The sequence below is a fragment of the Betta splendens genome, chromosome 4 (assembly GCF_900634795.4).
Source record: "Betta splendens chromosome 4, fBetSpl5.4, whole genome shotgun sequence".
Lineage (NCBI taxonomy): Eukaryota > Metazoa > Chordata > Actinopteri > Anabantiformes > Osphronemidae > Betta > Betta splendens.
This window is the reverse complement of record NC_040884.2, coordinates 10,289,109-10,309,994: the sequence shown is the minus strand read 5'-3', so window position 1 is coordinate 10,309,994 and position 20,886 is coordinate 10,289,109. Positions and strand designations below refer to the sequence as shown.

General features: G+C 43.8%; 2 protein-coding genes across 3 annotated transcripts; one reads left to right on the top strand and one right to left on the bottom strand.

Annotated features, from left to right (window-relative positions):
- Nucleotides 1-7,625: 7,625 nt before the first annotated feature.
- Nucleotides 7,626-12,543, top strand: tbxa2r (thromboxane A2 receptor). Of its 2 annotated transcripts, XM_029147584.3 has the most exons (4): nt 7,626-7,857; nt 8,985-9,777; nt 10,837-10,970; nt 11,494-11,765. In XM_029147584.3, the coding sequence occupies exons 2-4, from the start codon at nt 8,992-8,994 to the stop codon at nt 11,624-11,626; spliced, it is 1,053 nt and encodes a 350-aa protein (XP_029003417.1). In that variant the 5' UTR covers nt 7,626-7,857; nt 8,985-8,991; the 3' UTR covers nt 11,627-11,765. The 2 variants fall into 2 exon arrangements, with proteins under 2 accessions (XP_029003417.1, XP_029003416.1); XM_029147583.3 differs by lacking the exon at nt 10,837-10,970 and having other exon boundaries at nt 7,628-7,857; nt 11,494-12,543.
- A 44-nt stretch (nt 12,544-12,587) lies between these two features.
- gipc3 (GIPC PDZ domain containing family, member 3) lies at nt 12,588-20,627 on the bottom strand. Its single transcript, XM_029147585.3, has 6 exons — nt 19,869-20,627; nt 17,298-17,483; nt 17,006-17,186; nt 15,641-15,750; nt 14,781-14,859; nt 12,588-13,652 (listed from the first exon to the last, which is right to left on the bottom strand). The coding sequence occupies exons 1-6, from the start codon at nt 20,160-20,162 to the stop codon at nt 13,501-13,503; spliced, it is 1,002 nt and encodes a 333-aa protein (XP_029003418.1). The 5' UTR covers nt 20,163-20,627; the 3' UTR covers nt 12,588-13,500.
- Nucleotides 20,628-20,886: the final 259 nt, after the last annotated feature.

Here is a 20,886-nt window from a genome sequence, read left to right as displayed (position 1 = left end):
TTTTATCATGATTTATTTTCCAGGGTCCGAGTCATCACGTGTGCATAGAGCTAATGGGACTAGGTTTTACGTGGTGTTGCATCATTGCGCAGTCGTTTGCTGGGTCATTTATCACAAATGGAACCTGTGTTTGCAGGATATGCGATGAAGCACAACACCTCTGGCTGATTAATTAGAGTCTTCCTTTATTTATCCTCTAGTCTCTCAACAATCGTATCCCAATGTGCCCATAAGCACAAATTTACATTTGATAAATGCCTCCCAGACCGGCCTGGATCCGCATCCTCACAGGAAGCTCCTCACGTATTTGAGTTTCAATTTACCTTATGATGTTTTAAGAACATGGTCCGTGAAGTACAACATGATTAATTAGCATAGAGAAGAACACAAATGTAAACAAAGGCAGGGTGTTTGAAATAGACTTAAATTGAAATGAAACACTGTTTTAAAAAGCAAAGCATTGAAAGTGTGACTGAGGAAACCTCGTTACAGAGAAGGTTTCGGATGTGGAACCTTGTGGAAGAGTTGTCGTACATGCAGGCTGGACTGATTAGGTTTACTGATGGAGAGACTGTACTGTAGTTGATGCACCCAGTTGTGCTACACTCGCACAGCTGTTCCGTTTCCCATCGCTTCACTGTTTATGTGTGTTTTACTCACAGCTAGTTCAGCTGCAGACGACGTGGCACCAGAACTCATCATCACCTGAATCAGGACTCTGTGAAAACCCTCTGCTGAGCTGCAAAAGAACTGCCATTGATTAAAGGGTAATAGAAGCAGAATGGCTCCGTGTTTCAGGGACGATGTCGCTAATTGTCTGCTCACGGAGCCGTGTTTCGGCCCGTTCTTTTGTAATAGTGGCGAGCCAACAGACTAAGTGTAAGGGGAGGCGAGGAAGTGAATTAGGGCGGTGATTATGCAGTGATTCAGACAGCAGCTCATTAGGACCCAGCTAAGCAAGCAATCAACGAATCGATGTGACAGTGGACCCAAAAGCCACAGAAATTTGTAATAAATGGCAAAGCGATAAATTGGATTATCCACAGCCCCGTGGCCAAGCTCTCTCTGTTGTAAATGACAAATCAATCCAATCATGCCACGAAAAAGCCAAAAGAGCCTGAAAAGGGACCCTGTGCTGCTCCGGCTGGGGAGGTTCTCTGTCTGAACCGGGCCTCGCTCCCTCCAGAGGTCATTTCTGTATGATATTCAGGCGTCTAAAATATTCATGACACGCCATTAGGTGTTTACAGCCACCTTTTATAACAGGAGATTTACTGAGGTTTGAACGGGAGCCAGCGCTGTAAAGTACCGGGGCGCGCGCGCCCGCCGATGCACGGGGGAGAGCGCGGCCCTGCCCCGAGATCTCCAAGATGTAAATGTGCATCCGAGGAGCAATAAGGCCCGCGTGAAAGGCAGAGACGGGCGGGTGTGTAGTTACCTCGGAGTCGTTTCCGAGTAGAAGTGATGGATCTCCTCCGTCTGGCTGCCAGAGCCTCCTCACTGTCTGCCACGGCTCAACAACGCGATAAACGCACAGATAGGAAGATGCATAACTGGGCCACATCCGCATATTAAAATGCGGGGATGACGTGTGAATCGCAATGAATTGATTCTAACTTGTGTTTTGAGTTATTGCTGCGTCGCTCGTGCACAAAGCAGCGCCTCTGGAATGGCTCTGCTGCCACCTGCCGGCCGTGGGCCGCCACGTCACGACCCGCCGCGCCGACGAGCCGTTTTCTTTCAATTAGAGAAGAGATTAGCATGGGTGATGCATTGAAATGCATTGTCTTCTCCAGAGGCTCCTGCTTTCTCTGGGCTAATTATGACTTATGCTCGCTAATGCGTTTTAGCTTTGAATTACACATTTCGTTCTTCTGTGACATGCCGTTAAACGTGAATGATGGGCGTCTCGCCGGGCGTCTGTACATATACAGTACGTTAAAGAAAAGTCTATGGGACGGACACGACTGTTATTTCCCATAATGCCTCCTGTGTCTGACTGGCCGCTACCATTAGGTCACGTCCCGTTTTCTGAGGAAAGAGTGGCCTCTCTATCGTTGACCTCTCTGTTTTCATATTCACATAGAGAAATACACAGTAGAGATGCTTGGCTTGTTTTACACTGCTCTGATATCTTACAAACACAAAGCTAGTGTGGGTCCTCATGCATCATTGTCGTCGTGTGGTGGGCCTCAAAGCATTATACGTAATTTGTTTTTTTCTAGATATGCACATATAAGGCCAAGGAATGTGTGTGGTACGTATTATTAGATGTGCCATGTTTTAAACAGATGGGTTATCGTCACGAGCTTATGAGAAAAACAGCTCTGTAGTGAAGCTGGTTCTGTGGAGGGATAAAGATAAATAATGGCGTGTTTTCAGGACCGTATAAAAGCACCTGCAACACGTTAAGCCGCCCTGTAAAGTGTCTGGACGTAGTTTTCGCTCCTGCGGGTTCCATGTGTTGAACATTGCAGCCTGCTCAACTTGAAGGCCGCACTATGAGCCGTGTAAAAACAGGGCCCATCTACCAAAGTCCACCACATAATAAGCGGTGTCTGCGTCCCTTCGTGTCGCTCATGTGGAGCAAGGCGAGTCTGGCCGTGAGAACCGGGTCGTCCACGCACGCGTCCGTGCTGCGGCTGCAGGGAGGTGTGGCGGCCGTGGGTTCTGCTGTGTCCTCTCAGCAACATCTCTCTACAGAGACGTTTGTCCAGACAGCGGTGGGAGCCGTATGACTTATAAATGTGTAGAGTGAACTGGGAAGTGTGTGTGTGGTGGTGGGCATTTACTGGGGCAGCAGGGCTCCGAGCTGTCTGCCGGTCCCTTTGCTTGTTTCTATTGGCTGACGCGCTTTAACTGACATAATCCGAGCGGACGCGCTGCGACACGGGGACGAGCGCTATCTTACCATTTACATTTTTCATTCAGGGGCTCTAAAAAAAAGCCCGAGCACTTTCTGTTACAGTGACCAGGAGGACTGTGACACTTTTAGTGCTTGTGGCCTTTGTGCTGTTGAACAGCGAGCGCGTGGGATAATGTTGGGAGCGAGGGAGCGTGTTGAACAGCTCTCTAATGGGCCCACAAAGTTATTTTAGGTGCATAAATGTAAATTACAGCTAAGTGGATGAAGAAGTGGAACTGTTGGTTTGCTGCGAATATGATTATGACTTTTTGCGTGCGCGCGCGCGTGGGAGTTGTTATCGCAAGAAGCCGAAGCTGTAGGTGGTAAATAACTGTTCTGCTCCTCAGGTGTTTGGATTCAAACCCCAGCATGTTTCACTCCACTCTGCTCTGCTCGGCTGCTCACTGGTTCGTTCCCAGTACGACGCCGCCGCGTTTTGAGCCATTCAGCACGAAAGCGTAAACTCCAACGCTCCGTGTTCATAAAACCCCGTGCAATTAGCTGTGATTGATACCCAGCACCAGCCACTGGGCCAGTACTTGTATTAAAACAGCTTTGTCAGTTAACTCGTTAAACCTCGTGGCCGTGTGTTTAATGACTCGTTGGGCTCCAGGCAGACGGAGGAGAAACCTGACTTTCAGCTGTTTGGAAGCGTGGTCGCGTCTACGAGGCGCCTGAAAGGCCTCGTCCTCGCGGGCGTGTCCCAGGGAGCGTCGTCTGGAGTATCTGTGGTGACTGTGCGTGGAGTTTGTTGAGCGGCGGAACAAAACGCATCTGCTGAGTCTGTGCAGAGACACTTGCCGCACGGGTTCCGTCTGAGTGCACGCAGGGTTCATTCAGGGGTTTTATCAGTCAACGCTGCTCTGTATACTTTCTTCCAGACTTTTACACATCATTAAAGTGAAAACACACCTGGCGAAATAGGTGGATATAGATTGACTGTAGTGTGTGAGTGTGCGTGTTGTTGTTGTTTCCTGGATCTTCACCCACGATGAAGCTCTATCCAAAGATTACAGAGCATTAATGACTGTTGTGTTGCTTGCTTTGGACCTTTAACACTTTTGGGACTGGGAACTGCTTTCCATTTCCGAGACAGCTTCACTGAAGCATGCCTAGTCGAAGCTCTTTGCCTTTTAAAGACACAGAAATCAATGTGACATTACAACGGCAGAAAGGTAGTCGCTACAGCACACTGTCTGATGGAGCTGCTAAATAATACAGACAAGGAAATGCCTAGCGACTGTATGAAATGAGGCTTTGATCGGAGCTTTATCAATTACATGGTCATGGAGGTGGGAGATGAATTGAATGGATAAGCTCAATTCGGTCCATTGGCACGTTCTGTCATATGTTCGATACCAAACACTGAAGCGTTGATAGTAATTAATCTACTGTGAACGGCTGTAATGAAAAATTAGTGATATTTTCTCATGGATTAAAATGCTCACACCTCTTTGCCTGGAATTGAATTTATTGTAATATTTGTGGGAAATGAGTCAGAAAGATTTGTCTCCTGTAGACAAATATCAGATTCTAATTGGATTCAGGGATTAAATCTGCTTCACTCTGCTACACTGATGCGAGCTGGAATATTAAGTATCATTACAATGTCGATTACTGCCTGTGAGTTCCACCAAGGCCCAGATTCAGTGTGTAAGGGAGGTGGCGTGAGAATAATACAGCCCGGAGGGAGAAAGAAGACAAGTGTTTGTGCCTGTGCGTGTTAGGGTTCGGTGCCAGTTGTCCTACTATGGTCTGGCCCCGGGTTTGCATAATGTTGAAGAAACGAGTCAGAATCCTTTTAAGGTCTTAGCTGCAGCTGAGTGTAATATAATTGACTGGAATACGGGGATCTTAGCGGCCGAGAGCGGGTCTAAGCGGGTAAGCTACAAAAAGAACAATGGGAGCAGAGCTGCTACTTCGTACTGCACACAGTGAACTCACGCATGCAAACCACACAGCAGCGTTAATGGGAGCTCCAGACTGGGCTGCATTTAAACACAAGGTCCAATATTTGGCCTGCGAGGGCAAATAAGAGCTAATGAACGACCAGGTGCTGCTGGTTCTATGTGGAGATTCAGGAGAGCAGTGGGAGGGAAAGGAAATCCATCAGTGAGAGGGACACAGACAGATGAGCGAATGTGGAACCACCACAGCTGTTTATTTACAGGGAATTACAGGTGATGCTAAAAGAAGCCACTTTCTAGAACGACCTGTTCACAGGAACTGTTTGTTCTCTTCCACCTCGTTTCTTTGTCCGTGAAGTCGCATCCAACCCATCTCTCAGCTGCCGTGTCTACTTAATTGCTGTTAATGACAGCAATGCTCAACATTTCTTTTGGTTCCTCAGATGTTAAGGTGGAGCCAGCTGCGACTGAGGGAGTTGTCAGTGTAGGGATCTCTATAAAATGTAATTCTGGACTGTGGATCCGGTTTATTGTTGTTGATGCTGTTTGTAGAAACGTCCTCTGTCGGTCCTGGACAACTGTGAATCTGGAAACCGTAAAAGCTTTTCCTGATGTTTTTGGAGGACACGCCTTCAAGTCTGTCACCTTTGACCTCCACCTCTGTGTTCTTCAGGAACACATTTTCCTTCTACTGAGGAAGTCGCGTCGACCTGAGGTCATTAGCACTTGATCCTTAACGTAAATACCTGCCAAATGGACTAGAATGGAGTTCAGCTGCACACTTTTCTGAGGCAGGAGAGCACGTTGAGGCCTTGTTGTCCATATTGACATATGACTGTGTTTTAGGCCCTTTGGTCTCCATCCTCCGTTAAATGAACAGTAAGTGATTGCAACCTTCTCTCCTCTGGTTGAATGCATTCTTTTTTTTCATCTCAACTCATCTCCTTGATCATGTTTGATGTTTATATTTCTGATCTGAACTGTGAGTTGATATTTGAAACAACAAGTTTTATTGAGCCATCTAGTCACGCCTGTGACCTTACCTCCTTTGTTGTTATCCAAACTTACTAAAGTACTTTGTTGGCGTCGCTGGTGTAAAACATGCAGTACAGTATATAAACTTAGGGGCCTCCTTAAGCTACCGCTGGTCTCTTTTCTGTTACTCTGCCTCATCTGTTTTCACTCAAGTCTCTGCTCACGTAGCCAGCGTACGAAGCCCACGGGATTGTTTAGCTGTCATAAATTACATGCAAACTGACACATGTGGTTTCCGTCCCTATCTCCAAGCCTTTTATCTGCCACATGTGGAGCAGTGATGGACTATGGGTTCCTACTTTCAGGAGCAGAACTTCTAAACCGCCCCAAAGCTAAGCTGTGGCTTTTTAAAGTCAGTGCATGTGTTGTCTTCAGATTTGCTCTATCTAAACTGTAACTTACATTATGATGTCATTAATATATCACGATACACATATGCAAGAAATGTAGCTAAATCCTCCTTGTCTCTGTTATTTGGACATAAAGCAGCTGCTGTGACGTTATGAGGTCAAAGTGTTAATGGCACCATGTGGACTTGGAAACATTATAAGAGAAAGAACAAACACATAAATGTTTACTGAAGACGTCCAGAATAAGCTTAAGGTTACTTCATTTTATGTTTTACTTTGCATTCTACTGGAATAATGTACATGAGTTATGTTCTGATCAGATTTCCATTTGATGTGGTCCCAGACATGAAGAAACGCCCATTTGCACTGCCCCACATTTATAGAGTTGTGCATCTTGAGTCGACATTTAGGCAGAGTAATTTGACCCAAGCCCTGAATGTGATGAACAGTGACCTTTGTCCTGTCCCAGAATCCACCTCATTTAAAGCTAGGCCATTTCTGCAACTGAGGCATGTGTAGTAAATTTGATCATTGCTCATGGGAAAAAATACAGAGAGTAGATGGGCTCATATGTGTCCTCAGTTAATGGGGATAAAGAGTTTGCTTAAACTGGGTTTGCAGAGTCTGGTGATGCCTAATAATGTTTATCCGAGCTGCTCTTAGCATTAAAAATGTCACGCCGAACTGGACAGATAACACGGCCATGTGACAGGTCTTTTCTTAGTAGCCACGTAGGTTCTTTCATCTACACGTCCTCATTTGCACATGAGGAATGATCGTAGGTAGTGATTAAAAGCAGGGTTTTCAGAGCGCTTCGCGAAGGGTCCGCTGGCAGCACACAGCGGACCTTTTCTGACCTCTCAGTTCTCTCTGCAGAGGAACAGGCAGGTGAATTCGGTCTCTGCCTCTCTTGCTATTACTCTCTTTTAATCATTATCTGATTGTATTAATTTTTCATATATAATAAATCTGTATGTTATTGATTTAAACTTCAAAGTTTGATTCCGTGTGAAATCTCTGCCGTGGTTGAAGCAACGAAAATACACGACACATGCAAACAGGAAGACATAGTAACTGAGCCTCAATGAACTAAAAGTATAATTTACCAGGTCCGGAAGTTTGTCTCTTTAAACGGAAGCTCTGTACCGGATTACACCACGATTACAGATATAATCTAATTGCATCATTTAAACCATTTGCCCAAGAATGAAGTCCACAAAAGCCGTGTCCTCTGGAACAGCTACTGTCACAGACGCTTTTCTTTGTTCACTCCTTTCTCTCACAGCTCATTACTTAATATCTTCACTTTCAACCTTATCAATCTTTCTCTTTCGCTTGTTCTCCCGCCCGAAATGCTCTGTGTTGACCTCCCAGAATCCTTCCCCTTTGTTTTCCGGGGAGGGCTGGACTGAGCAAAAAGCCAGCGCAGCCGCTGGGGGAGGGATGAGACTGGGAGCGTCTGCGGCCGAGGACACAGCTGTGGTGGATGAGTGGAGATGAGCGGGTTCTGACGGCGTTCTGTAGGAATTCATTTTCTCATCAGCTGGTTCTTGTTGAACGTGACATGTTTCCCATTTGCTCCCGTGATCATTGTTAGTGTTTTGTCTATTGATCTTCCAAGTGTGGAGATGCGGTTTGGATGAAGCAGTGCGCTGTCGTGGTAAGAGATGCCTCAATTCCTTCTTAGCCCTGCACTCTTTATTTAAACCATAGATGTTTATGATCATGTAAATATACTTGAATAACAATTATAAAGTGTAAATGGTGAACTCATCCATCATTCATCAGTTATCAGTTTGTGCCTCAGTCGTGGGTGAGACTTTGAGAGTTTAGTGATGATTAGACTGGATGATGACGATGCATACTGTATAGTACGTTAAGACTGTGTATCTACCTGTGCCAAACTCTTGCTTTGTTGGAAACAAAAACTGAAACTTTTGGAAGATAATGTTGGTCTGTGTTTTCACACCGACTCAAACAATGCCTCCCTGTTTTTAAAACTCAGTGAGGCCCAGCGGCAGTGTGTCGCTGCTCCAGCCGCTTAAGCACGAAAACCAAACACAGACTCAGAAATGGATTTAGTTCTAAGTGAAAAAGAGCAATATTTATCAGGTTCTGGTGAGAATAATGATAGTTAATAACAAGGCCTAATTAAATCTTCCCATGTGTGTTTAGGATTTATTCCTGCTGTTATCGTTTGTGTATTTAGACTTCTGCCTTGATAATACAAACACAGAAAACTGAGGTCCACAACTTCTGAAGCCCCTAGAGGTAATGGGGGAGAGTTGGGATAATTATTTGTTTTTTGATTGTTTTTTTTTTACCTCAAAATGATTTGCATCACTAGTAATTTTAATGGCACTTTTACAAGCGCTGGTGCTGAGCATCGTCGGCCTCGTGGTGGCATTCTCCCAGGGATGAAGGGACCTGGTAATAGCGAGGTTAGCTTTTAGCATCAGAGGCACTGTGAAGAAACAAACAGCTATTTGGCTAATGGCTATAATGAACCATTTACTGAATATCCCCTTTCGAGTGCAGCCCCTGCAGAAATGAAGAAAATTGATCATCAGTCATGCTAAAACATATTACCTTGGAGCCGTGAGTGGGAGCTAACCGTGCCAGTAACACTTTATTTCCTGTCATTTCCTGCTAAGATATGCCAGCGAAGCTCCTCTGTCTGTTTCAGTCTCTGTGCGACCCCTCTGCTATCACTGCATGTGTTGTCCATGCTTTGTCTGTTTTATAGGGTCGATCAACCTAAAACTGATGCTTTTGGTTTCATTCTAGTGTCACCATGAATCTCACAGCCAGCAACAGCAGCATATGCTACTCCATCAACAGCCCTCCCTTCAAGTACAACCACACCGTCACCTCCATCAAGTATTCAGTCACCTTCAGCACTCTGGGTCTCATCTCCAACCTCTTCGCCTTCATAGTTCTCCTCAAGTCCTTCCAGCGCACACACAGCCGCTCACGCTCCTTCTTCATGGTCTTCCTGGGCGGCCTGGTGGTCACCGACTTCATGGGACTCCTGGTCACGGGCTCCATCGTGGTCAGCTTTTACGCCACTCAGTTCAATTGGCGCAAAATTGACCCCGACTGCCACTTCTGCAACTTCATGGGCATGTCCATGGTCTTCTATGGACTCTGCCCCCTGCTGCTTGGTGCGGCCATGGCCCTGGAGCGCTTCATAGGCATCAACTGTCCCTTCGTGCACTCGGCCAGCGTGCCCAGGTGCCGCTCCATCTCCATGGTGCTGGCGGTGTGGCTGTTCGCCGGCTGCATTGCGCTGCTGCCGCTGACTGGCGTTGGGAGCTACCACATCCAGATGCCTGGCTCCTGGTGCTTTTTCAACATCAGCCACCGGGGGAAGGACCTGGCGTTCTCGCTGATCTTCTCGCTGGTCGGCCTGACGTGCATCTTTGTGTCGTTTCTGTTAAACACGGTGAGCGTGGTGACGCTGATCAAGGTGTGCTGCGGACCACAAAAGCACCAGCGACGACGAGACCACGAAGTGGAGATGATGGTTCAGCTCATTTTGATAATGGCCATCGCTTCTGTTTGCTGGTGCCCCCTACTGGTGAGTGTGCATTTAACACGGTGTTTTTCACTTGTAATTCACTATTATATACTAAAATATTTGAATGGTTGCTCTGATTGCTTTGAGCAAAAACTCCTAGGGGGATCGATTGCCTTGTTTTTAGCCGTATAGACGCCTTCATTCCATTAAAGCTTCACACCTTTAAATGGTGCTGTGTGATCGTATGTGCTGCATGGTAATAAGATTGTTACTCTGAATACATTCTCCACATTGTTAATAGTTGGCGGATGCCTGAATCCCCAGCTGTCCTTAAAGATATCTACAAAGAAAACTACCAATGTTGCCTTCAAATGTTTGAACCATAATGAAGCATCACAAGGTCCTAAGCTTCTTTTCCACATATGCTTCATTTCTCCTTAGCAATGCAGCCTCTTGGGCAACTGATGTGAACCCTTAAATCACTTAGTTTCGTCCAGATGAAACGCTGTCTCACGCATGAGTAAAACAGGGCCTTTAATGGAAAGCTACTGCAAGGTGGGTTTTGCAGTGTTCTCTGCAGCATGTGGTTACGACGATAATAACTGTAAATCACTGGCAAGTGTTATTGGTAAACATGTTGAACATCAGGTCCAACTAAACACAAAAGACGTTAGCTATATTTGTAAGATGAAGTTTAAAACAAAGAATAAGGTTAAAGTACATTTGCTGGGTAAAAATAGTCATATAGAGTTAAAATAGTCAAATATAGTCAAAGTAACTGGTCAAACTTTAGTAGAGAAATACAGTCGTAAACAACATGCGAGGCCACATTTCTCATTCTGTTTGAACCTGCTGCTAAAAATATTTCTAATCAAAGTATCGTGTCAATTCAATGCAGTTTAGAATAAATCACTCTGCTTCTATAACAGATGCCCTCACACACTGACTTTCAGCCTCTAAGTCAGATATTAACTATCTGATCGCTTGATTGTTTCTCTCCTCCTCCTCACGAGGGCCCTAATAAATAAGTTCAAACTCAAAAAGTGAGCAGGCCACCAGATGCAAGCGACCACGTGAGTCCCATCACTCCTAACCTCACTTGTGTGACACCCTGCACAGATCTATACTCTGACGAGCGTGCTGACTGATGTCCGTGTTCGAGCTGAAACTCTTTTGTTCTACATACGAATGGCCACCTGCAATCAGATATTTGACCCCTGGATATACATCGTGTTCCAAGAGTCTCGACTAAGGCGAGTAAAGTGGAAAACTCCCATGTTTCTGACAGTGACACGGCTTCCCTGCAGCGAGCGCTCGCCCCCATCACCTCGGTCGGCTGCATCAGCATGTCCTACGCGTCTGATCTGTACATCAGCTCAAAGCCTTGAAGCATCTCATTCATAAGCTTGTGGTGTCACTGTACATGTGTCCATTTATAGCAGCCGGCGCCTTCTGGGTCCTGCTGCTGTGTTTCATTCCACCACTAGTAACAAATATTTCTCAGTTGTTTGTTTATTGTCCTTGTGTCTGCTTTCATTCATTCTGTAGAACTAACATACATGGTTTCACGGTTTGTCATCAGTGTCTGATAAGCTAACGTTCTGTAGACGTAAGTTAAGCATAAGGGAGGGTGTTCATTAGTTACAATGGTCCTAAAGAATGCAGTCTGTCCACAGTGAGCTCCAACCTCGTGGTGCAGAGCTTGAAGCGCTAGAATTTGCCCAGTTGCTTCTCCTCCCTCACTCATGTTCTCTCCAATTTCTCCTCCACCACCAGGTCTTTACTGCAGAAACTGTGCTGTCAGAAGCCAGCCTCCGGATCAGATACCTCCTGCTGTACATACGCTTCGCCACCTGGAACCAGATTCTCGATCCGTGGGTGTACATTTTGTTCCGCCGAGCAGTTCTAAAGAGACTCTTCCCCCGCCTCAACTGGTCCCGAGAGTCCATCATGAAAAAGTACCCGTCTTTCAGCGACTCTGTCCGCAGATTCACGCGCTCCTCCCTCGGGAGCACACACGCAGGCAAACCTGAAGAGCCTGGCAGAGCACCTCCATCCTCCCTAATGCCAGCGCCCGACGCTCCGTGAGTCCTTGGATTGGAGTTGAAGGGGTGTAAGTCACAGTTACAGTGCGTGTGGAACCTTTCTCCACTCTGTTATTAAGCTAATCACAGACTGAACCTTGTTTCACGACATTATAGCACTAAAGTGTCTTGTTGTGACACGAGCATCAGTAAGTCAACGCTTCCCTATAGAGCTATACTTAGAACAGAAGTCAGCTCATAGAGATGAGTGAGAATATTGGATTTATCAATCATTTATATTAATATGACACTTCAGTGTGCACTTTGCTCAGATATCACAGGACACAAGTTTGAGGCTTATGATGAGCACCTTACAAACACAGATTTGTGTGCAAATGCTTAGGATCTGTTTCTATCTCTTTTTCTTCAGTATCTGTCTTATATAAACATTAAGAAAATCCTGATTATTCATGTCAAGTGTATATATCTGAGATGGTAGTGAAGGTGTATTACTTTTATTCTTATGTGTAAGGCATGGATGTTAATTCTCCATTTTAGAGAATAATCAAATATTTCTGACCAAATACATTTCAACTAAATTTCAAAAATGTTTTATCTTTAATTCGGTAATTATTTGGCTGGACCAACAAGGAGGGGTTTATGATAACAGAAAGCAGTTGTTGATATCTTTGTGATACATTTATTGTTACTTTTAGTTGATGTTTGCTTATCTAATCTAATACGCGATGTGCTTCGATCCAGAGTCACGCAGTTGTGTTTAAAATAAAGGTCCGTAAAATTCTGATCCTCTCTTCTGTTCACATTAAGTCACACACAACCCACAGCTATGATTTCAACCGCTTTACTTACAAGATCAAAATATTCAATAAACAGCAAATGCGCCATACAATTTTCAGGTCTTCATGCACATACAGTTCAGAACAAATTCTTGTAAGTTAGCTAGTTACTTCATTGAAAGTATGGAAAGTAGGCAATTTATTACTTTTGAAACACATGCAGTTGTTTCCGTTTCCTTCTTTCCTCTGCAAAATAATGCAGAGACACAGACACACTGTACAACTATAAATGAAGAACTGCGCTAGTACATTTACATGTTCTCTTGTGATATTTTGCTATAAGTTATTGTGAAGACCTTCATTTTTCAGGCAATATCAATCCAAGGAACTCCAGCAATATGGTTTATTTCAGTGTTTTTCATTGTGGGAGGTATGGTTTGAATATTTAAGAGTTAAGATTAACCACCAGCGAGGTTGTGTTTACTTACAATCGATTGTTCTCTCACTATTAGCAGCATCCTTTGTTTTTCACTCTGCGGTTTCATCAGAGGAAAAGAGGAAAAGCTGTTTACTGTTGCTTATCTTCCTTCCTGGATTCTTAAGATGAACGACTGATTCATTGTTGCTTTGCGTGCAAGCTTCAGAACAAACGCTGTGAATTTCCTTCAGACAATGATCTAAATGTCTTGGGTGGAACTATGAAAGACATCTGTGATTTCAGTATGGATGAAATAAAATTGAAAGTTATACAGCTTATTATAAAAACTTGTCAGAATGGAAAATATTGTGTGATGATCTGTTTCCACCTCCTTATCGAACAATGGGACTTCACGTCCATTACCTGCTTTCTAATTCGGTGCATAAATTAATGGTGGGAAGGCAACTTTAAAAGCAACTGCACACTTCTGTTTTAGTTGGATGCACAGAGCTCTCTACTCCTAATTTGTCCCCACAGAAAATGTCTACATTCGCCCATTTTTTACATCTACAATAGCTCCCCATACATCAAACAAAAAGACGTCAGGGAATGCGAAGTCTCCCAGAACTGTGTCCAAGGCCTCTGCAAAGTCGTCAGGGCTCTTCTTGTCTTTGCCCGCTTCGACAATGGTGGATGCTGCAGAGATATAAAACATAAAGTGTAAGTTATGAGTAACTAAAGGCAAATGCTGTGCTGGCTGAGTTCCTTCACCGTAAGCCATCAGCATAGCAACCGTCAGACATTCATTTAGATAAACCAGTCAGTTCATTTTTTGCTTTATAGGGTCTGAGGCAAATAAACGTCTTTGTGCTTGAAGGAAAATATTCCCTTTTATGGTTTTAGCTCTAATCCAAAGTCACACACTGAAGTGGGACAACACAGTGCAGCCCTGGTTACTTTGAATCCCTCCTTCAAGGATTGCTGACACTGCAAGAAGATAATGAGATACTGAGTGATAAATCTGATACAGACAAACTTTATTTTATGTCTATTCAATGCATTCCCAAAAGTAGGGTCTCCTATTTTTTTAAATACAAACAACTGTTTATTTTCTATAATCTTTTAGCATGAAGATCGGAAGATCACTCCCTGCACTTTGGCGGTGAGCTGGTATGACATGGGCTTTATAAAACGGCTACGGCATCTACAACAATGCATCCACCTAAATGGTGATTATGTAGAAAAATTAATAATAATAATTTAACCTTTTATATGACGCATTGTCCCGGTTCTTTGTTCGTCGTGAATTTCAGTACGAGCGGCTGTAAAGTTTCTACACCACTTCATGCATCCATGCATCCATGCATCCATGCATCCATGCATGATGTGGCGATGAGCTGGTGTGACATGGGCAAAAAACTAAAAAAACATGGGTTTGTATTTCTAAAGGAATGGGAAACCTTACTTTTGGGATTGCCCTTGTATATAAATTTGCACATACTGTATCAGTATGTTTGCCTAATGCAATGTCTCAATCCCACAGAGTCAGAGCAGCTGCATTTACAATGAAAAAATAAATAAATCGCACATTTTCAAGTTCTTCCTTTATAAACGAAAGAACTTGTTTTCATAGGATCCCTTCCAAGCAAACAACAGGATCAGCTCAAGTCTTGAATCCACTTCTATCGGGTCATTGACCTTGGCCATGAGCGAGAATTTGAAGTATGTGGTCCCCAGATCTCCTCCTTCTCCTTTTAAAATCTGTTTAAATCTGAGGGTCTGCTGGCCTTTCCTTTCATGGATGTACAGTGTGAACGGTCTTACCCAGGTCCAGGTCTCTGATTCCCATGTAGCTCTCCAGCAGATCATCCACCTTCTTAGTGGCGCGTTCTTCAAACTCGTTCTGTTGGTGCAGCAGACAAGACAACACAGAGATGTTACTGGATGCTAGTCTATGTTTATTTCTTTAGCTATGATCAGTCTGCTGTCATCATGTTATACATACGAAGGCACACTATGGCCTGTGTATGTACAGTAATGTCTCTGTAAACCATCAACAGAGCGCTTTGTAAAACAAAAGATCATTTCTACAGCTGAGTGTTTCCAGGAGTCTCACAGAAATATGCCTCGAAGTTGAAATAACATTCAAGTCTATGTTTTTTCTCTCAACATAATTAGTCTCAGATTGGTGCACTCAAATCCCAGACAGAGATGGGTAAACCATCAGGGGCCAGATTTTAAAAGGTCCTGGAGATGAATTAAAAGGCTTACGGAGATGAAGCCTTTAATATTTAATTTAACATGTTTAATTATTTCATTTAATTTTCTGAATATTAGAAATTATATTTTCACTCTGTGAATCAGGGCTGGGCTGAGAATCGATGGCTGCGCTTGGGCGTTCACATCAAACATCAGTGCACATCCTGCACTGAAGTGTAGGAAGTTAGAAGGACATTGTTGCTAAGGTGACTTCTAACACTCCAATACTCCGCCAATAATGGCTATTGTTGGGCCAAGTGTGTGCCTTTTAGTTTCTATCTGATTGGAATCATTTGAGGAGCGTCGCCTTTGACGTCTTTCATGACCCTCATTGATGATTTGAAGATCAAAGATCAAAATGAGTCAAGGGCACAGAGGTCGGTCGACTTGTTGTCCTGTCGAGCAGCAGATCGTGTGAAACTCACCACTTCCTGAACTGTAGCAGCGCCTTTGGAGCGAAGACGCAGCGTTTCCCTCCCATTCACCATCTTGCCCTCATTGGATTTTGGCGCTCTGGTCCTCATTCCAATCATGTCTAATCACACAGACAATAAACACATGGCTAATAATAACGTTTTTACAAGGAATCTTCTTCTTCTTCCCATTTAACTTGTGTGTACTGTATATTTTAGGGGGGAAAACACATACTTTAGTTGATAATCCTACTCTCAACTGCAGTTTTCTTGACAAGCACAAGGAATCAGTGTTTGAGAAAGAGGTTTCTGTGTTGATGGTGTAGCACATTGTGATGTTTTATTTCATACACTTAAGCATCTTCTTTGCATCTTCTTCATTCCTCTTGGATGAGCATCTAACGGACGTCTGGTCCGTCTGCAGCCCATGTAGCTTAGGTTGTTTGTTTTTACAGCTAAGTTGCTGACTTCTACAGGCGTTCACCGCGTCACCACCGGTGATCGCAGGCAGCTGGGAAGCAACTTTGGTGTATAAAACATCCAAACACATTTTGTAAAGATGTTCCTGATCCTGAAGAGAATTTGTCATGTTTCCTTAGTGACACAGTGCAACCGTGAAACTGAGCTTGCTCAGTCAAAAGCCCCTGAAAACAGCTCAAGTGTTACTGAAAGTTCAGTTGAAATGATTGTGTTGAAATGATCTGTTGTTCTGCTGTTTCCCAGCGTACGTTCTGGCAACAATGTACTTCTGACATGCTAACAGGATGTCAGCCTGTGGACCATGGCCTTAGGTTCCTGTCTGATAAGAGAGGCAGCTGGGCACACGCCAACACCCACCACTTTGCTCTTTCCTTTGCATGTCGCAAATCAAATGCAATAAAATAGCAACTTGTACTTTTGACAGGAAATAGATTTCTGAAATATGTGAAACAACGACCTCCTGGTGACTGTCCCTAAAAGCTGCACAGATATTTTGTTAATACAAAAGCAGATTCAGGCCATGAAACTGAAACCATCCAATCTATGTACAATCCTGGATTTAAGGTGTTTAAGAAATATTATTTGTGATGGTTTGTGTTCTATGAAGGAAACCAAAGACAAACAAGTCTTAGAGTAAATTTGAAGCTTTTTAGATTCTTGTGTCACACTGGATCCTTCACACTTCCTGTTTGGACGATGACATATGGAAGTACTAACGCACAAAAATCCATCAACCTGAGGCCAAATGAGGACAACAGCCTATTGGGAATCAACTATTAGCGCTAATACAACACAGTGATGTGCGTTTGATCCCAGCCAAAAACCTTTGAGTCAGAAGTCTGTGTTTACAACTTCCACTCTCCGTCTGTTTTGCAGCAGAAAACATGCTTCACTCACCAAAGGCTTTCTTGGGCTCGACCAGGCGCAGAGTGAAGGGAATGCCTCTGGGTTGCTCCTTCAGCATCTTGGCCACCTCATAGTGTCTACACCCAACAATACTCTGGTCGTTGATGGCCTCGATGTGATCACCAATGCATACAGTCTTCAGACGGTCGATGGTGCTGGCTTCCTTTATCCTCTAGAAAAGAAACACATGGCCTTGAACTACTGCAATCAAATTAGGATGGGGCTGAAAGCCACAGCAGCTTGTTATTCAGCCCATTGTTAGTGATGTTAAAGACATATTCACCTTGATGAAAGCGTATCCTGCGCCATTGTCTGTGATGGTGAGGCCTAGTGCGTCTTCCGTCTTTGTTACCTCCACCTCTTTGGTCTCTCCTCTAACATGAGCGAAGATGAAGTCCTCCAGTCCGATCTGCCCCCCCAGTAGCTTCTGCATGTCCACTTTATGAGAGTTGAGTGTGCAAAACAAGATCTGAGGCGGGGAAAAATGTCAGGCGATGAAATTAAGTGGAAGAACAATAGAGTTTATCATTGTTTTGTATTGTTTATCACACAATTTTCGTTTTCAGTTGTATTATATTAGAATTAAAACATAAGACACACCAATAAGGCTGGCTGTACGTTTTGCATGGGCGGAAACCTTTTTCCACTCTCTTTCTTTATTTTTCTACGAAACAACTGGGACTCTTTCTGTGCCGTATACAGATTAAACAGCAGGGGGCAGTGCAGTCAAGCTCTTCGATTTAATGTTTGGCATGTTAAGCCATAACCTTGAAACTACAGTCATGGCCAGACACTTTCCTCGTTGTCTTTAAGATTTTATGCTTCTATTTGCGGTTTGAGAATAAAATAATTAGACGCTGTTTTTCTCTACAATAGTCAATAGTAGTCAAAAGTATTTTGTGTTTGAGCAAACGAAAATTTTTATTACTCTAAAATCAGTGATTAACTTTACAACCCATATCGTAAATTCAAAAAAACTTGACTGAACCGTTATCACGCTTGAGGCAGTTGCTTGCTTCTCCAGGCAGCTGCAGGCTGACTGCAGTCCAAGGTCTCCGCTGGCATCTAGCTGGGCTGTAACCTTACACTGATGCTTGTCAGTCCACAGCAGGTCAAGGAAACTGCTGTTCTTCTCGCTATCACTAAGTAATGGGCTAACTGTTCTTACAGAATGTCCCACATGTATGAATTCGGTTCAGGTCCTGTTTGTACGGGACAGAAATTGTTAACTATCATTATTATTATTATCATTATCAGAATTACTTAGATTTGTGTCTGAAGAAAATGTCCCCAATGTGTGAACTTGCAACAGATTAAGAGAGACTTATCATATGTTCGTTTATAGTGAACTGAAGGCCTTTGGACCTTGGGTTTCTCAAGCAAGCTTTGCTTGGATGCTGTTGAAGGCATCTGCTCGTGCATCAGCGTTGTTGGTTCCATTAACAACCAGACACAACTACACAAAAGCTTCTACACAGATCAAACATGCAGCTGCCAGAAAATACAAAAAAGACAGGCTCACACTCATATTTCTTACTGTTAATAGTAAATGAGGGGGTTTAAAGAATTGACTATATATATATTGTAATTGATCTGTTTGACAGAGTTTGTAAATGGAAACGTGCAGCACACTTGGTTAGAGATAGACACAATCACAGATAGCGCAGTTACCTGATAAGATTTACAAGGTTACATTCTGTGGATTTGACATCAGCCCACGTCTTTATCACACCATCACTAGCTTTTCGTGTCCAACAGGTAGCAGATAGGAAAACCTTCACAAAGGTCTTCATGAGACTGCTGATAAGTGCTAGATAAAGTCAATGTCAAGTATGCATTCTTCTCTTACTGAGTGTGTTAACATAATATAGTGAAAAATGCTGCACAACATCGGTTTACAGTCTCCTTAAAATAATTCAGATGTTAATATGTTGTTCTAGTTTTTTATGCACTAAAGGCACCTTGCAAATAAACAGTATTACTGTTGAACCACTACTGGATACGAGCAAATACTCAAATGTGCTTTAATGTGTAACGTGTTTAGTGTTTAGTAAAACCAATTCTGACGACAGAAAGAGAATAGTGTTGCCACTTCTGGAGAGGTGTCAGGCTGCGGTGGTTAGGCCACAAGGGTTCAATAAAGATGTCACATGTATGTATACACACACACACATATGTATATATGTATATGTATATATACATATACACACACACCTAGCTCTGCAAGACTTGCGTGAGAGAATCACCACAGTGACGTAATCAGGGTATTATGTTGGATTAGCCTTTATAGAAAGCATGTGTTTCAGTTTGAGGTGTGGCCTGTATAATACGTTCTCATTATTTACAGTGTGAGGAGTGCAGGATGCAGTAATCTAAGAACCCACGGAGACTTTGTTGCACCTACATTAAGCTTTCCTTTTTTATGCTTCTGACGAATCACCTTTTTAATAAGATATCTAAAACACTGACTAGATGGAAAAAGCTTTATTCCAGTTGTTTGTTCGTTCTGTGCAATCATCAGTCAGCTTATTTCCAGTGAATGGCAAAGTGTGTGAAGTTTTCCCTTTCATCCCTATATCTCGTGGCAAACAGTATGTGTAGTGTTTACTCTCTATAGATAGCATTAGATTATTTGTTTCCTATATTGATCCTGGAAAAGGCACAGATGAGCACAAAGTCTGGCAGACGGCACAAGCATCTATTGTGCATCATGGAAAAACCCTAGGATGGAAACCTAACACGTATTTGTAGCTGACCTGTCAGACAGGAAATGCAGGAAGGTAACACAGACATGGTTTTCAGCAAAACGAGGAAAGTTTCCTGATTGTGTCCATTAGCTGGGCTTGTTTTGTACCTCTGATGGAGATATGTTGAACACCTCTGCGATCTTGGCGTACAGCTCCTTGACATTGGTGAATCCGTGGATGCGGCCTGTCGGACTGCCGTGAGCCAGCTGGGTGTGGAAGATGAGCTTGGGTCGCGGGTACTCTGGCGGCCCTGGAGGCGGCGGAGAAGGAGGAGGAAGTGGAGGCGCTGTGGGCTCTGCACATGCATGAGTCTGCTGTTGAGTCTGATCCTTCTTCGGCTCCATTTCCTCGGCCCCCGTGGCCTTGGGGTCCTGCGGGCTCATAGCCTCGCCGTTGTGCATTGGGCCCAGCTCGGGTGTGCAGCTCCTCTGGAGCTCCTCTATGCTGGCACGACAGACAAACACTGTCTTTCCCCAGGTTAAACCAAGCAACCACCAAACCACCCAGAGGTATGAGGTGAAGAGCACGCATGAATTAGTGATGAGAGCAGCCTGGTAATTGTAGCTGAGGAAGGCCAGCCAGACCCTACCAGGTAGAAACCCAATACCCTTTGAGTTGGGAATCGCATGAGTTACACCTGAGCCTCTGGCTGCTCACACATAGAGAACACAAACAAAAAGCATCGGACGAAGGTTTCTTCATAGACGTAACAGGATTAAGGCTCTATTTCCCTAGTCAGTCTGGCATTGGGACATGCTGCACGAGCCTCATACTAAATGTGTGAGCATCCTTGAGTAACTTTTCTGCAAAATGGCTTCCAACTTGGACTGAGATGCAGGTGGCTGCAGACAATGTTCCAATGTCAGCTGTAAGATGATATAATAGGGAGTAAGGCGCCCCCCCCCCCCTTTCTTTGGCCTCGTTGAATGAAACGTGGCTCTTTTGTGATGCATTGACCTTTTTGACCCACAAACACACAAGACCACTGTTTGAGCAGGTAAACAGATGTTTGAGACACATCACTGCTATAACCATAGATATAGTGTATTCTATGTACGTATGAAGACATAATATTGTATATCTTGATATTAGCCTGAGCCCTGTAACCACTCACTATAGTGAGAC

Coding starts and splice junctions, on each gene's coding strand:
- gipc3 (XM_029147585.3), bottom strand. CDS start 20,162: ATGCACAACGGCGAGGCTATGAGCCCGCAGGACCCCAAGGCCACGGGG. Junction 17,187..17,297: donor CAGGATACGCTTTCATCAAG/GTGAATATGTCT, acceptor TTTCTTTTCTAG/AGGATAAAGGAAGCCAGCAC. Junction 14,860..15,640: donor CTGCTACAGTTCAGGAAGTG/GTGAGTTTCACA, acceptor CTGCACCAACAG/AACGAGTTTGAAGAACGCGC.
- tbxa2r (XM_029147583.3), top strand. CDS start 8,992: ATGAATCTCACAGCCAGCAACAGCAGCATATGCTACTCCATCAACAGC. Junction 9,778..11,493: donor TTTGCTGGTGCCCCCTACTG/GTGAGTGTGCAT, acceptor CTCCACCACCAG/GTCTTTACTGCAGAAACTGT.